This window comes from Equus quagga, chromosome 4 (assembly GCF_021613505.1).
Source record: "Equus quagga isolate Etosha38 chromosome 4, UCLA_HA_Equagga_1.0, whole genome shotgun sequence".
Lineage (NCBI taxonomy): Eukaryota > Metazoa > Chordata > Mammalia > Perissodactyla > Equidae > Equus > Equus quagga.
Window position 1 is genome coordinate 124,511,295 of NC_060270.1, and position 17,165 is coordinate 124,528,459.

At 35.1% G+C, this 17,165-nt stretch overlaps 1 protein-coding gene across 3 annotated transcripts in view; it reads right to left on the bottom strand.

Annotated features, from left to right (window-relative positions):
* The window catches only part of CALCRL (calcitonin receptor like receptor), a 103,148-nt gene that overhangs the window by 36,882 nt on the left and 49,101 nt on the right, over window positions 1-17,165 (bottom strand). For all 3 annotated transcript variants that reach the window (XM_046659692.1, XM_046659689.1, XM_046659691.1), the window contains 4 exons: window positions 4,954-5,044; window positions 4,692-4,781; window positions 3,564-3,656; window positions 1,149-1,284 (listed from right to left, as the gene is read on the bottom strand). In XM_046659692.1, coding sequence (XP_046515648.1) covers window positions 1,149-1,284; window positions 3,564-3,617 — 190 coding nt within the window. In that variant the 5' untranslated portion in view covers window positions 3,618-3,656; window positions 4,692-4,781; window positions 4,954-5,044. The remainder of the gene's footprint in view (window positions 1-1,148; window positions 1,285-3,563; window positions 3,657-4,691; window positions 4,782-4,953; window positions 5,045-17,165) is intronic.

The window sequence follows — 17,165 nt, forward strand, 5'->3', positions numbered from 1 at the left end:
TAAACTAATAACACTGAGATTTTAATGAAATAAAGTAAAAAGCCAGATCAGTTAACACAGAATTTGAATATAATTTTTAATTACTTGATAATTTGACCACTATTGACCTAATATTAGATAATTTGCCATTGTCTGGTGTATTTTACAGATATTTTTTAACTGGCTGAGTATCTTATAATAAAAATGTTTGGACAGGTATGTCTAAATACTTCTCCAAAGATGAAGTAATTTTATTATTCAGTTAAATTAAGATTCTAAAAGTTGACCAATGTAGAAAAATCACCTTTTTCTCTTTCTCACAAGCAAGTTCATTTTAACAGTTAAAAATAGTAATAATAACCTACTTATAACATTAAATTTATATAAGAAACAGTATGTATTATACTATCAAATATTTTCCCCCAAATTTTAAGATCTTTGTTTCCAATGATAATTTATCACTTTAGAAATATCTAAAATCTTTTCATTTTGCTTGGTTTCACTGTGAGTTTTGTGTTTTATACCTTGAAGATGACCCTGTCTTTAGGGTTGGCAGGTAAAAGACAGAGCCTGTTTTTGGTTTTGGTTTTTGCTGAATCTGGCAACGCTACTTCAGCTACTTATATTTGCATCCTCAGAATTGAAGCAAATATCTGGCACTGAATAGGCCCTCAATACATGTGACAAAAATATCTAAAGAACACCTTATGGAAACAGAAGCACTTAGATTTCATTAGCTTTGCTACCAAATGTCCTATGCAAAGTATGTGTTTGGCCAAAAAAAAAAAAAAAAATGTTTGTCATTCTGTTATGCAAGCTCCTATGAAGATTGTGAAAAAAGGAAACACAGATTCCATAAACTGAAAATCGACGGTCAGTGATTCAATTCAAGACATATACTTATTTGATATTTTAAATATCTTTATTTATCCCTAAAAATACCCCTGTTGCACATAGTTTATTTACATAGAATTTTCTAAAAGGAGCAAGATAAATTATGTCATAAATATTCTCCATAAATAAATAGTTAAAACTGCAGATATACCAGAAAAACTAGAAGCTAACACATTTTTAATAAGGAAGCTAAGGAACCCATAATGATGTAATGGGGTAGTTTAAAAAAATATATATATATATCAAATAATTTAAAATTAAATAGTCATGTTTACCTTCTATTTGTTGAATAGGGTCTTGCATAATTTTTTGGTAACATTCATATTGAGCTGTCATGATTTTATTTCTAGTAACACTCAACTGAATTGAGTCATCAGGGATCTCTTCTTCTGATTCTGCTGTGACAAGAATCTAAGGAATTAAAAAAAAATAAAACTTCAGAATTGTGAGAATGTCTGTGGGAGGCTGGCTGTCACCGTGGAAAACTCTAAGTGCAGTGATGTACTGCGTGGTCAGCTGGCTCTAAGGGGAACTCTCTGATTCAGTGTTTGCCAGTTTCCATGGTACAAATATCCCCACCATGTCCAATTTGAGGCCACCTATAAGAAGTTGCCACTGGCAGCGTTGGGAAGCACAGTCAGCAGTCGGCTCTCAGCAGCCTGTGGGAGCTGGCTCCAAGACATGTTCCGGAATGCAGACTGAGCTGTGTTCGAAACCCACCTCTACTTTTTCTCCTGCTCTGTGAATGTAGGCAAGATTCTTAACCCCCTAAGCCTCTGCTTTCTTAGGTAAAATGAGATGAAATAGTATTAAGACAACAGAGGGGAAGTATCTAGCATTTAATTACGAGGTAAATGCTCAAAATTGTTGTCATTTTTATCACTATATTTTGATAATCAAAATAATGACAAGTTCATCTATGATGCTGGTAAATAGAATTTTTATTGTATGCATATCAATAAAGTTTTTGGACAAAGTCTATGTTCATGTTCTTCCAAATTAGTAGCACTATTTTAAGCTTCACTTCCACTTTAATTTCTATGATTTTTCCCCATTTTATGATATGAGTCCTGTAAAAATATCTCTTAAATCTTATTTTTCCTTCACTTTTCCATTATTTCTATTAACTATTTTCTATAAGCAGTTATCTTCCTACTCTTATTTTGTTCTCTTGTTCTTGATTTTCTCTTCTCTACCAGGAAGCTGAATTTAGTAAAGTCTGAATAGTAATATTCCCTCAGTGTGTAGCACCACTGAAGTTTCACCATCTCCTGACCACCATTTAACATTAACTCTTTCCTCTTTTTTTGGTTTCAATTTCCTAATAAGGATTTCTGCAGCAGGCGTGCTGCACAAGTAATAAATGGAAATTTATAACATCAAGAAAATTAATATTTTTTTCTCTTGTTCTCAGGAAGTTTATAGAACTGCATAAAACCTGTATCATTTTTACTCTTGCTTAAAATAAGAACTCAGATTTGAACACCATCTGAATGAACTCAAGAGAAACGGTCACAATTTCTTAAATTACAATAATCAGATTGGTAATCGGTTCCAGAATTACCTACAGGAAACCAGTGTTGGCCCGAGCAGCTCACTGGCATGCTCAATGGAGGGTGTGAGCTGAAGAAACAGAAGAGCTGTTTCTTGAATTCTGGTCTATTTACCTAAGATAACATCTAAGAAGTGCAGAATTTGGACCGCTTGAGACTTGAGAATGTTTTCAAATACAAATGTTAACAGGAATGTAGTCTTGCTTTTTTCCCCGTTTAGGTTTTGTACATTTTGTTGTGTTTCTTTGTTTGAATCTGTGTGGGGTTTGCTTGGTTGGGAACACAAGAGGAGAGAAAATTATTTGCTGGCACAGAATTAGATGAGTTTATGTCTCTCGGTTTCTCATACATGTAATGAGATAAAGGTGCAGTCACTGTTTTAATATGAGAGAGACAGAGAAAAAATATGAACAAAATATTTCTGTAAATAAAAATAAATTAAATGTATAAGGCATATGACCCCTCCAGTATAGCAATTGCTTTTCAGTCATCCGTAGTCTATCCTCCACTTCCGTTCCCACATAGCCCCATATACCTGCAGAGGCAGGCATGAGAGCAAACACTCACAGCCATAGCTGCTCCAAACTTAGCATCAGTGCCTGTCAGAAAATGGACACTTCATACTTGTTTGAATGAATAGCTGAGGAAATTAATTTAAAATATAGTGCACGGTTCTGAATCGCTTTTCAGTCAATATAAGTCAATCAGTTGGCAGAATGGGAGAAAAATCAACAGGTTGGAATCTGCTTTTTTGATAGATCTAACTTAGAATCAACAGATCTGGTTGAAAATATTTTATCTGCTACTACAACAGTACTATAGAGCCATTCTGATAATTACTTTCCGCTGGTGTCTTGAGCATGGGTATCCACTGACCTTCCTCACTTCGACGTCCCCTGCTCACACACCCTGCCCACCATCCTATAGTGCCTGCTGTCGGATTAATCGCCTAAAAGTGCCCACTGAAAGGAAATGAATTATTGCTGTATTGATTGGATATAAAAATTTACTTAATTTATGCATCAAATATGTGCATGTCATTTTGTTGTCATTAACCGTTATCAATTATTGGTATATTGGAAGTGAAAACAGAAATAATCAGAGATAGGGAGATACATTAGAGGAATTTATGCTTACCATAAAAAAAGGCAAGAGAAACACAAAATACAGGATACACTTTTTCTCCATCATTAAAGCCAAAATGAAATATGCTATATAATATAAATCAAACTGCAATAGAAAATGAAAGAAATATAATTCATCAATATTGTGAAATATAGATGGTTCTCAATGGATAATTTCTTTTAAAACTACACAATAATTTTGCTTTAAAGCTTTCATTAATAGTCTTATGTTTTACAAATGTTAAGAGCATCATGGCTTAAAGTACTAAAGAACTTAATTAAATACATTTTAATTTAATTAGCCTTACCATCAGGAAAGCTTCTTACATATATATTTTTAAGTAATTAGAAAACATCTTGCTTTCTTTTCCTTTACCAAAATTGAGATAAAATGATTAAAATACCAAAATAAAGAGTTTCACAAGAACACAAAAAAAAGCTTACCTTTATTTCCTATGAGTATTAATCTCATTTTTATTTTTCTGATTAATTTAAGGGTGAAAATTGTTCTCAGGTCAATTTCTTGGGAATCAACATGCATATGTCATAAAAATGGCCTTATAATTTAATACAAATTATTCTTCATTTCAGGATTCAATTGGTTTTTTTTAATCAGGAAATAAAAGATTCCCTAAGTCATCTACATTACTAAAATAAGTTTACAGGAGATGGGCAATACCAAATAAAAGTCTTTCTGTTAAATATTTCTAATGGGAGATACGATTCTGAGCTAATGAAAAATAACGTCTAAAACACCACTCCCTACCTTCTTAATTCTAAGATACAAACATTGCTAAGGTAAAGTGTATATTGCTTACTCCCTATAAGGCTCCTGAGCAACCTACTCTCACAGTATTCTTATGAGATATAAATGATCACTTATTTAACTGAATGTGTAAAAAATATTTTTCAAAGAAGATAAAAAAATTCCAATCAGTAGATATTTGTCAGTGAACTAAGCACTTGGATTTAATTTCATTAGGAAACTTGTCATGATTTTTGTTACAGGGCAAATATAAGAATAAGAATCATAAAAATCTTTCCACATGCTTTGATTATTTTTATTATCACAAGCAACGAGAGCACATCATTAACTAGCACGGAGAATCTGTGCCATTGCTTGCCCTCACCAATTACTCACCTAGAAGCAGCTTTTCTTTTTAATTGTAGCAATCTTCCAAATAATGTTTTCTCTTCTATCAGCTATATTGGGTTTTTCTTACTAGTTGACCTTAAGAAAAATATAACCAAAAAATCAAGAAGCATTGTATTAATTTTAAATATAAAAAAAGTAGCATGAGGAAAACAATGAATCAAAGTTTTTTCAATTCAGTAATTAATGAGTTGATATGTTAGTTTTTATTGCATTGTACTATGAGAAAATCTAATTTTCCAGGACTTACAAGCACAATTGTCTCCAGACTCAAATCACATTTTCTCTTGGATCATATTCGACATCGTCTTGAGGAATTTCTTAAATCCACGGGTCATGACCTGAAATATTGATTGATATAATAATTTAACATTATTTTAATAAACCAAAATCATTTCCATCATAAATTGAAATTTTCAAAGAAAATACCACTTTCAAAATGATATTTTTATTAAGCTATTCCAATTTTCTTTTTTAAAGATTGGCACCTAAGCTAATATCTGTTGCCAATTTTTTTTCTTCTCTTCGCCCCCAAGTCCCCCAGTACACAGTTGTATATTCTAGTTGTAGGTCTTTCTGGTTGTGCTATGTAGGACACCACTTCAGCAGGGCTTGATGAGCAGTGATATGTACGCACCCAGGATATGAACCAGCGAAAACCTGGGCCGCCAAGCAGAGTATGCAAACTTACCATTCAGCCAGAGGGTTCGCACTAAGCTACTCCAATTTCTCAAAATCTCTTTTGCTTACAATATATTTGAATTTTGTCACAAATATTTGTTGTTTTCCATTATTTGGAGAAACTTACATCAATTTTCATTTATCCGGGATTGTTGAGACACTGAGCAATTAACTGAATATTTTAAGTAAATTTCAAAAAACTAGAACATGATAAAAAGTCTTTTAAATTAAACAATAGCTTAGTCTTCCTTTGAATAACTTTATCTAATCATTTATTGGGATGTGTTATTAGTCTTACTTCCCTATGTCTATTTCCCTTGCTGGTATGGTTTCTGAAAGCCAGAAACCGTATCTGATTGATTTTTGTATTCTTTGTGCCTGGCAGTTAATTTACATTTGGTGTATAAATGAATGAATAAATAAATGAAAAAGTGAATCAATAAAGTACTTTAGGATTTTAAACTTACAACCAAGAATGCTAATCATAACTATTAATTAACTGTCGTTTCTTCTAGTAGAAGGCTTTAGATGGTGTTTGAATCTATACTGACAATGAAAATTGGAAAAAAAGTTCTTATATCAGCATGTTTACTTTCTTACAAGATAATGTCCTGAAAACTATTCAGTTTTCGAGTTCTGTGGTGGTTTTGATATTGAATAAACAGTAATGTACTGTACTGACTTTGGAAGTCATAAAGTTAAGCCAAATTGAAGACATTGGTAATTTACGTTTTTCTGTATTAAATATATATAGTCCAGGAATATACAAGTAAGAATGTAAAGAAATATTATTCTCTTTGGAAGTCAGATAGGTGTTTATGCAACAATGTTTTGATTACACATGAGTCAAGATTAAATTACCTTTAATATGTACATGGGCTCAAAACTCGAAGTGGAAAGTTCTTCAAAAAATATGTTTAGAGTTTTCCCAAACCCGACATATTTGAAAAACATTTCACCCAACACTAGCAGGTATTTTTGTTGCTTATCTAATAGGCTTCAAAATCAGAGATCCAAAATATCTTAGTGAAATCTCTTAGTGTTCGCTGGATCATCTTGGCACCAATAATTCAAGAGGGATTTATTCAACTCACAAAATATTCATCAATGCAAATAATTCCACTTTTATAGTTTTCCTTCTTCACCCTATTTCCTAGTGATTGGGAAAATGTGCTCCTAGGAACAAGGTTGTATCTTGCACTATGTAAACTTGCGGCACATCTAATTAAGAGGGCAGATCTATGGCCCCTGGTTTTATCAAGGATGCAGCAACAAGTTTGGGTGGCAGACTTTCAAACACATGGCGGATAGCTGTACTCTCCATGAGATCTGGCAATGTCCATTTTATGTGGTGATCCAGTCACTTGAGTCATCTTCTCTCTCAAGGCCCTATCAAATTTTCCAGCCAGCAGACACATGTGGTGAGTGGTCCAAAATGGAGGAATCACCCCTTTAACTAAGAGCTCTTTAGGTCAATAATGGAGGGATCATGACTGGCCAGGTAGATAATACCATTGCAGATACGTCTGAAGTTCAGGTTAGACTGAGTCTCATATTGGTAGATGTAATGACATGACCGTTATCAGGAGAAGCATATTTGATTGGTTCTTGGCATACTGCCTCTAATACGCTCATTTAGCAAATGGATCTCTTTTCTATATTTAGCTTATTCCAAATTTATCTTTGCTAAAATACATTTGATATTAACTGACCAAAACTATTGAGCAAATCATTGTAAACCTCTTTCAGATCTTGTTAAATTATTTACTGATAACTGAGTCACATGTTGCCTCATGAAATATAGTAGCAGCTCTCATTCAATTTTGAGGAAAGATAAAATACATACTTAAAGGAGGTCAAGTCAAATGAATAAATCTGCCGGTGTATTTTTCCTACTGGGCTCAGGTTTGTTGGTAGGTAAAGGACTTCTTCAAAACTGAGAAAGCTCTAATTTAAACTCTGAAGTGAATTTGTAATCACAATGGTATAGTATTAGTTACTGGCATTTTCTCTTTCTAACTGCTAGCCTCACGGATCCTGTAAGTACTATTTTATTTTCACTTCTCAAAATTAAACAAAGTGGAAGATTTCTCTCTACTGCTAGAAACAAAATAATTTTTACACATGGAATAAAAAATAGCTTATTTCTAAATAGTCCTATGCAATTTGCCCAGAGAATCACCAACATAAAATAGAAATAATTTATCTCATCACAGAAAACTTTGAGAAATGAAGAATGTCTTAAAATCTCAAACAGCTTTTGAAATATAGCTTCCTAGTCACTCAGGGCTTTATGTAACATCATTCTGGTTTCATTTCTTAAAATCACCATAGATCCACACCACAAGTCATTTTTCATGGATCTGTGTTTCCAAGTTCATAAATTTCAACCAATCTTCTTGGCTTACTTCAGTGTAAAGGGATGTTTTATTCTACATAAAAATTATCAGTCAGTGTGACTTAATCAATACTAATTTATCAGAACACAAAACACAAATTCTGTAAATGCATCTTAATGCCTTACAAACTGGCTTCTTATCTTCCCAAAGTTTTATTATTCCTAAAAACACTTTCCATAAATTTATTTTTCTTTATAATAATTCTTATTTTTAGTTGAGTCACCCAAACATAATATTAAAAGTGTATGTTCACTCCAAGATTAAGAAAAAAAAGAAAACTTTCATCTTCCACTCCTCCATTCTCCATTTCCAAAGTATCTCGAATTTTTACAGGCCCTGAGCCATATTCTTTTCTCCATTTATTTACCCAGTCACTATAAAGTTGGCTAACAGAAGCATTTCCCCACATATCTAATTTGCCATTAAGTATCCTGAACCTTTGTTTGAGCAAAATGAGGCTGTTTCCTATCTAATACATGCCTTCTTTTATGGCGTATTGAACAAGCTACATTTCTCCTGAATCAAAGCAAGGAATAAGTGCTTTTCCCCAATTCCAATATTCCACACTTGTATGGCAAATAGAAACTTCTTTCTGTCATTCTATACTATGAAGAATACATTGTGTCACTGAGAAAAATGTCAAAGTACAAGATCCTGGTTACCTTTATTCTGTCCTCACTGCTTATTTTTTGGTAAAAGCTTAGACTTCATGCTAGAATTATTCATGCAAATTACTGTCTTTATTTCCAATAGAGTCTTTGAGAAAGAAATGTCAGTGTAAGATTTCAATTCCCCACTCCCAGCCTGGCCTAGAATGTCCCTAACACTTTCAATACACCAAGAGGTAAGAAAATTAAAATATAAAGAGACTTCTCATTCCTAACGATCCGTTACTCATGTAAGAAACTCAAACTATAAGTCCTTTTTTGTAATATCACTTGGAGCTTGCATTATTTTTCAGGCTATTGAATGAACAGGTACCAAATCACTGATGTAGTGTAAACCAGCGTTCCTCAAAGTGTGGGTTCACGGATCCCTGCTTGAGGATCACCACCAGAACTTGCTGAACATGTTAGAGTGTCTAGGCCCCACCACAGACCCTCTGAATCAGAATCTTTGGGAGATGAACTTGGGAATCTGCATTTTTAGTAAGCACCCGGGGAAATTCTTGGCCTGTTAGATTTTGGGAAGCACAATATAAATACATCATCCTCATTGGGCATGCTGAAACCTGGACAGACTTAAATTCATTCCTCTAAGTACTGACCAGACTACTTGAAAAAGAACTATCAAGTATAAATCAAGCAAAATATTCTGCAATGTTCCGAGGCACAATTAATGTCCCAGAACTCCCAGAACAAGTTATCCAAATATCTATTTTAAAACGTATCATGTCATGTTGTAATTATTCCTTTGTGTGTCTGTTTGTGCCACTAGATTGTGAGCACAGTAAGAATAGGACTTGCATCATTACCATCTTGGTGACTCCAAACCCTAGCAGAGCCAGGGCATAAAGAGGTTACAGAGAAAGTGTATTTTGAGTGGATTACTTACAAAATGAATTTAATCAAATTGAAGAAACCTGGTGTTTTAGGATGTTCTTAATCCTCTCAAGCGTATTATAATTTTCTGACACCTTTAAATAAATATCATTCCTGGGGCTGGCCCCGTGGCTGAGTGGTCAAGTTCTCGCGCTCCGCTGCAGGCAGCCCAGTGTTTCGTTGGTTCGAATCCTGGGCGCGGACACGGTACTGCTCATCAAGCCATGCTGAGGCAGCGTCCCACATGCCACAACTAGAAGGACCCACAACTAAAGAATATACAACTATGTACAGAGGGGCTTTGGGGAGAAAAAGGAAAAAAAAAAATATATCATTCCTGGATTCTACCCCTAGAAATTCCGATTCAGTTCATCTTGATTGGGGCCCAGGGATAAGCATTTTTTCAGGTTTTCCAGGTTATTCTAATGTATAGCTACAATTGAGAACCAGTGGTACAGATGGAAAAGTCCTGTGGTAGGCAGAATAATGAGGCCCCAAATATTTGCATGCCTTAATCCCCAGAATCTGTGATTTTAAGGTTATGGACCTTAAAATAGAAAGATTATCCTAGATTATTGTGAATTATCCTGGTAGGCCTAAATGAATCATTTGAACCCTTCAAAGTAGAAAAAGAATGTTGAGGAGTCAGAGAGATGCAGCAGAAAAGAAAGCTGAAGAGATAACACGAGATAAGGAATTGATGCCCTGCTGCTGGCTCCGCCAGATCTATAGAACTATGAGGGTGTTGGTTTAAGCCACTAAGTTTGTGGCAGTTTGTTACAACTGTAGTAGAAGACTAATTACAAATCCTCACCTGATCAAGAATTACATTTTCTCTCCAAACTTAAGTGGTAAGTTTCTGCTTCTCACTGACTGGTCATCTCTCCCAACTTTGGAAATCATAGTGCAAGGCAGTCACATTAGCTAGCAGCATCTCTTTCCAGCTGCTCCTAAATTGCTTTGTGATTTTGAGAAAATCAATTCAACTCTTTTCTGCTTGGTTTATCCAACTAGAAAATGAGTACTGAACTTGATCTTTAGCTCTGTTTTCTATTGCATACTTGTTAGAAGATGTATGCTGGCATCAGAGAGACATCGCTTCAAATTCCAGTTCTTGCAGCACTTAACCTCTCTAAACCTATCTCCTGACAGGAAAATGGGTGTACGAACAGTGGCTCAATCAATGTGGCCTAGAATTTTTATAACTTGTCTGGTCAAGTTGTTTTATTTTTATTTTTTTAATTTAATTTTATGCATGCGTGAGGAAGATTGGCCCTGAGCTAACATCTGTTGCCAATGTTCCTCTTTTTGCTTGAGGTAGATTGTCTCTGAGCTAACATCCGTGCCAACCTTTCTCTATTTTATGTGGGACACCACCACAGCATGGCTTGACGGGTGGTGCTAGGTCTGTGCCTGGAATCCAAACCTGCGATCCCTGGACCACTGAAGCAGAGCACACAAATTTAACGGCTACACCACCCGGCTGACCCCTAGTCAGGTTGTTTTAAATGTTAAATTACATGACAAATATAAAGAACATGTTCATAATAAACTCCCAATAAGCATTAGCTATTGCTATTATCTGCATTATTCTATGATTCTAATTAGTTATGGCAATGATAATCTCAACTGAATGAACCAGGGAAGTACAGTATACATATTTTAGTGACTTGGCCAAGGTCCCCCAGATGCCTAGGGCTGACCCCAAGCTAAGAATTTAGATTCTTTCACTCTAAATTCAGGGCCCTTTGCCCTACACCATACTGACTCAGAGAACTGAGTCATTTATTTGGATAATTAAGGTTTAAAAAGGTCAGGATACGTTTCTATTTTGCTCATTCAGTTCTTTTGCCTAACTATCCAATTTTTTGCGTTTCATTTCACTTCTATTCATCAAACACATTTATATTTTTTCTTACACAATGTCTTATTTTAACTCATTTTCTTAGTAATGTTGTGATAGTAGATTTTTTCTAAACTTACATGAGTAAGTGGCTTGACAACTCAGACTTGCCATTCTGGTAAGTTACCAAAATAAAAACCACATATATTATCTTACTCTCGAGCATTTTAAAATGCATTTTAAATTAAGAAATCCTTCCAGGAATTCAGTTAGTCATCTTACCCTATTTATTGAGCATCTGCTTTTACCTAGTTGTGTAGGGAGATAAAAGTGAATATAAGTTAAGACTTCTGACCTCAACAAAAATACTTATCAAGTTGAAGAGCAGTAATCTTATGCTGATTTTAGAGGCTCAGTTCATTACTTTTAAACACAGCCCGTAGGACTCATTTATGAGGTGCTGAGGGGGATGATTTCACGAACATTTAAGACAGGAAGTTAGTCCTGGCTTCAGTCAATATGCTGTCATTCAATGAGCTTGAGCGAGTTACACCCCTCCCAGGTGTCTCTTTTATAAAATGAAAGAATAGGACAAGATCAGTTTAAGCCTTGGGTAGGGGTTCAAAATTTATGCAAAAAGAAAAAAGTGGTTGGCATACAGGAATACTTCTGTTCAAAATAACCCAAATCCACAACATCCTTGAAACTAAGTCATTCCTGACACCATCTTTTCTGGCTCAGGAAGACTTTCCGTGGGTCTCCTACCACCAATTGGCCCAGGAGTTTGAGCTGGAATTTGAAGACTGTGGACAGTGGACCTTTTGGCTCCCTGAGTTTTCTTGTCACATTGGAGTTCGTGGAAAAGTTATCTAGGCCAAAACAAATCACATCTTGATTTCACCTCATCTTCTACTGCCTCCTTTTAGAACTATTCTTACATTTTAGAGGCCGTTTGGGGAAAGTCTAGCTCTCTCTTCTCCGCTGCAAAAAATCGAAATTAGAAAAGCAAACATACTTCTTCATAAGCTCCCTTGCCAGACTTCTCAGAATGGAATCTAATCAGTTCATCTAGGCCAAGCTAAACTGATTGCTGTCATCATTCGAATAGCCTTAACGCTCCTGGGACTGGAAACCAACAATTTCTGAATTTTGGCTACATTGGGTTTTTATCTCTTTTGCATTTCACAGAAAATGACCTAGGTAAAAATTTAAAAATTACAGAGTGTCAGAAATTACAGGACATGTTAAGAAATGATTCAACAGTGCATAAATTCCACAAGGTAATCAATTGAAACAGTAAGAAAGTTTATTACATTTAGTTCATCAAAGTGAGAGGCTGCCCCATTGGTGTAGTGGTTGAGTTCATGCACTCCACTTCAGCGGCCTGGGGTGCACGAGTTTGGGGCCCAGGTGCAGACCTACACACTGCTCATCAAGCCATGGGCAGCATCCTATGTACAAAATAGAGGAGGATTGGCACAGATGTTAGCTCAGCAACAATCTTCCTCGGAAAGAAAGAGGAAGATTGGCAAGAGATGTTAGCTCAGGGTCTCTCTTCCTCACAAAGAAAAAAAATCATATGAATGACCGAGTATATAAGCACATCTAATAGCCAATTTTTAAAAGTCAACAAAAATTCTCATAAAAACCTCTAGAAGGTATTTTATTTTTAAAGAGACACCTGAGTTTAATTATGACTATTAAGTTCTACATGCTAAGAAAACATATATCGTAAATGGTGCTGGGTAGTATTGCCATAAACATCTTTGCTGCAAGCATTTTTGTTGCATAACTAATTGGCTATAAGGCAGTTTTGCCATAAAAGATTAAAAAATAACTGTTGAGAGATTGAGGTTTTTTTGTTTTTTGTTTTTTGGTGCCATTTTTCCATTGATGAATCAACCACCATTAGAGGTTAAAAAAAAAATAGCTGGTCACCAGGTTTTTTTTCTTGTCGGTTTCTTTTCATTTCTCCACTGATGAAGTTCTCGAAGTTACTCCCATTTTTATGTGATATTAATCTTAGCTAGCCCTCATAATGGTCTACACAGTAATGAGCAGATGCTGGTCTTAAAACAGTTAGCGTTTCTTCCAGCTAGCGATGTTTTCTTGATGGCTTTATCAAGCTGACATGACAATGATGTGCCCGAAGAGTTGTTTTTTTATTTTGAAACATACTACATTGCAAGAGAATAAGAGAGCCAAGGGCCTCTTCTTTGAGGGCGCAGAGTTGAACCCACATTTCCCAAAGAACAAAAACACGTGCTTAGTTAAGTACTATCCACAAAAAAAATAAAATCAGTTTTTTGTGCAGTATTACCATGAATCTACGTACACGTTTTAAATGTATTCAAATATTTAGTATTTTGTAATAAAGTCTTTTTAATTTTATTTATTTATTCATGTTTTATTATGTCCTTTTTAATTAATATCTCTGTTATTTTTCATGATTTTATCTTTTATGGAAAAATTGCCTTACGGTCAATTAGTTATGTAACGAAAATGCTTGCAGCAAAGATGTCTGCAGCAAAGATGCTTGCGGGGAAACTACTGACCACGATTGTCAATATTGTCCTATTGACTAGTGAGACAGTTTTCTTTTTTCCAGAGAGATATTGAAATAAATAAAGTGACATTTGACTGATCTTTAATAATTAGCATAACAGAGGGACAACGTGTGATATCAGTTACAAGCAGAGGCGGTAGTTAGACTGGCTACAAATGTGAGTTAGCCTTCCTGATGTTAAGACCCAATTTGGCCTCACACTGGCAAGCTAAACAAGTTCTGTAAGAATAGTTTTCTCATTTGCAAAATAGTTCCTAAAGCAGAAGGCTATTGTGAAAATAAAATGAGATAATGCACAAAAACCTTTCAGAACTCAGTAAATGTTAGCTACTATTATATCATGTTAAAATTTTTAGAAATATAAGTAAACTTATACATTTTAAGTTATTTGCCATAATTTCAATAGCATTATAAGTGAAAATTAACCCTATATTTTAAGGTGATGGTCATATGCATCTTGGGTTTTTTTATCTTCTACAGAAATAATAAGATTTTTTAAATTCTATCACTTAAGTCAGTTAGGAAAATATCAAATAAAGCAAATAATAACAAGTATATTCCCAAATATGATGTCCATCTATGATGTTAATATCACTGCATATTTCCTAATATTGAGTTTATATAAACTAAAGCTCTGCGGATTGTTTGTATATGTTGTAATCAGTCACATCTTAAAGAGTATAACATGCTAATCCAATTAAAAACAAGATACAAAATTGCCCAGGTTTGACTTTAATTTTAGGTTGACGATGAAAGCTTTTACCAGCACTGTACTGGAACCCAAAAAAAAAGTTGACTCTGCTTACTTTCTAATCTAATGAACATTCCAGGTTGAATAACCATTAAAGAGAGATAATATTGTGATTAAATTTGGGACTTCATTTTACACTCTGAAGTACTTACTCACGGGAATAATCTTCCCATTGTGGACATAATTAACCATTTTCCGGTGATTTTGGTCACCCTCTTTTTATTGGAAAGAGGCAAGCTGCCAAACCCCAGCCCAATTAGTAAAAGGTGGGGGGGAGCCTAAAAAAAATGCTTTGTACTTGGTGGAGCGCTCTCCCTCCAGGAGATGTAATATGGAAAGAATTGCTTGCTCAAAGAGCATAGAAGCAAAACACATTTTTCTAGCCCTTTGGCCTAAGAGCTTTACACTTATTTCCCTTCCACAAAGTTAGGAGTCAAAATCTATGTGAAAACATGCTTTCTTCCATAGACGATGAAATCAAAAAATATATAATTCTGCTGGAATTTTAACTTAACCTAGCAGTCCATCATCAAAATTATGGTATTTTTGGTATTTGGAGCTTTCAATCTTTCTCCAAAAAAATTTTATGTGACACCTTTTAGCATTTCTCAGGACTTGGGAAGCACACACACGCTGCTGATACTGTTGGTCCAGCACGTGTTCTTTTTTTCTCTGATGGAATGAACCTTTCTTCCCAATAGAGAATCTATTCCCTCTGGTTCAAGTGAGGCTGGCTTCCTGGTCACTGAGGTAGGAAGTGACTGAAATCTGGGCAGACTAGCACAGTCCTCTGATTTAGATTGGCGTAGGCATGGAAATGTGGTCCAAGCCACGCCATCAGAATTCTCCCTGGGACATCTCTGTTAGTGTTATCAGGGAAGGTTTTCTCTTTCTGCGGAGGTTGCAAAGCAAGGAGAGCATGATTATTGGGCTCCCCTCATGCATCCTTCCTACCACATGGAGAAAACCTATCCCAAAAAATGAAGTCAAGCAGAGGCTATCAGATGACAGCTGGGGATTGGTGGAGACTGCAGGACGTTAGAGCCCTAGAGTCTGGCCACATCTGAAATCAGCTCCCATAATGGATTTCTTCATCCATGTAACCAGTAAGTTACACTTTATGCCTAAACAAGATTGATTTGTTGTTTTATCTCTTGCAACCAAAACATTTCTAACTAACACTACGAGAAATGCTGGTATAATGGAAAGATTACCAAGAAAATTCCATTTTCCATTCTACCTAGCTTACAGAGCCTGAATATCCTTAGGTTAGTCACTGCCAGGCCTCAGTTTCCTGACCTGTAAAATAAGATGACTTCAAGCTCCTTTCTATCTTGTAATCTAAGTATCTAAAGATTACTCTCTTTTACATCAAAGCAAAGCATCATTATTAATTCCCAAAGCATATTCCAAGCCCCGCTAATAGGAGTGCAGAAACTAACGTTTACACCCAAATGTATCTATGAGGTGATTATTTTCTCTAAATCTGAAATAGACTTAGCAGTATATGCTCTTGGATAATCTACAGCTAATATGTGCCTGTGGCAAGATATTTGCAGCCAGCTCAAAAAGTAATGCGACCCTTTGATGAAAACATATGAACAATTTTTTGTGACCTAGTGTTTGGCAATGTTTTTTAGATGTGATACCCAAAGCACAAATGGCAAAAAAATAGACAAATTGGGCTGCATCAAAATTAGAAACTTTTGTGCAACAAATGATACCATCAAGAAAATGAAGCAGCAACTCACAGAATGGGAGAAAATATTTGCAAATCAGATATTTGACAGAGGACTTGTGTCTAGAATATATAAAGAACTTTGAAAAGAACTTTTACTACTCTATAATAAAAAAACAAACAACCCAATTAAAACATGGGCAAAAGATCTGAAAAGACATTTCTCTAAAGAAGATATACCGATGACCAATAATCTCATGATAAAAATGATCAACATCACTACTTATAGGGAAATCAATTCAAAACCAAAATAAGATACAACTTCATACCCACTAGGACAGCTATGATAAAAAAGAGACAGTAATAAATATAGGAAAGGATGTGGAGAAATGTAACCATTATATATGGCTGGTGGGAATGTAAAATGGCATAGCCGCTTTGCAAAACAGTTTGACAGTTCTTCAAAATTATAAACCTAGAGTTACCATATGACCCAGCAATTCCATTCCTAGGTATACACCCAAGAGAAATAAAAACATATGTCCCAACAAACACTTGTATATGAATGTTCAAGCAGCATTATTATTTATTTGTTTTTAGGAAGATTAGCCCTGAGCTAACATCTGCCTCCAATTCTCCTCCTTTATGCTGAGGAAGACTGGCCCTGCTTAATTCAAGGATGGTGACAAGGCGCATGGGTCTGGGCCTGGGATCTGAACTGGCAAACCCCGGGCCGCCTAAGTGGAGCTCGTGAACTTAACTGCTATGCCACCGGGCTGGCCCCAATGGATCCTATTTAAAATTAAGGGAAGTTTTCCAGGTATATCACTATACCTTTTGCCTTAACTATATATAATGTTTATTTTTTTTATAAATTAAAAGTTATTTCTGAAGGGAAATACAATATTTGCGTATGAATTAAAAAGTAGTTTCTGAAAGCAAATTTCAAGGAAAGTGCACTTTTCCTTACAAATCAAAACAGTCCAAACATATAAAACATAGC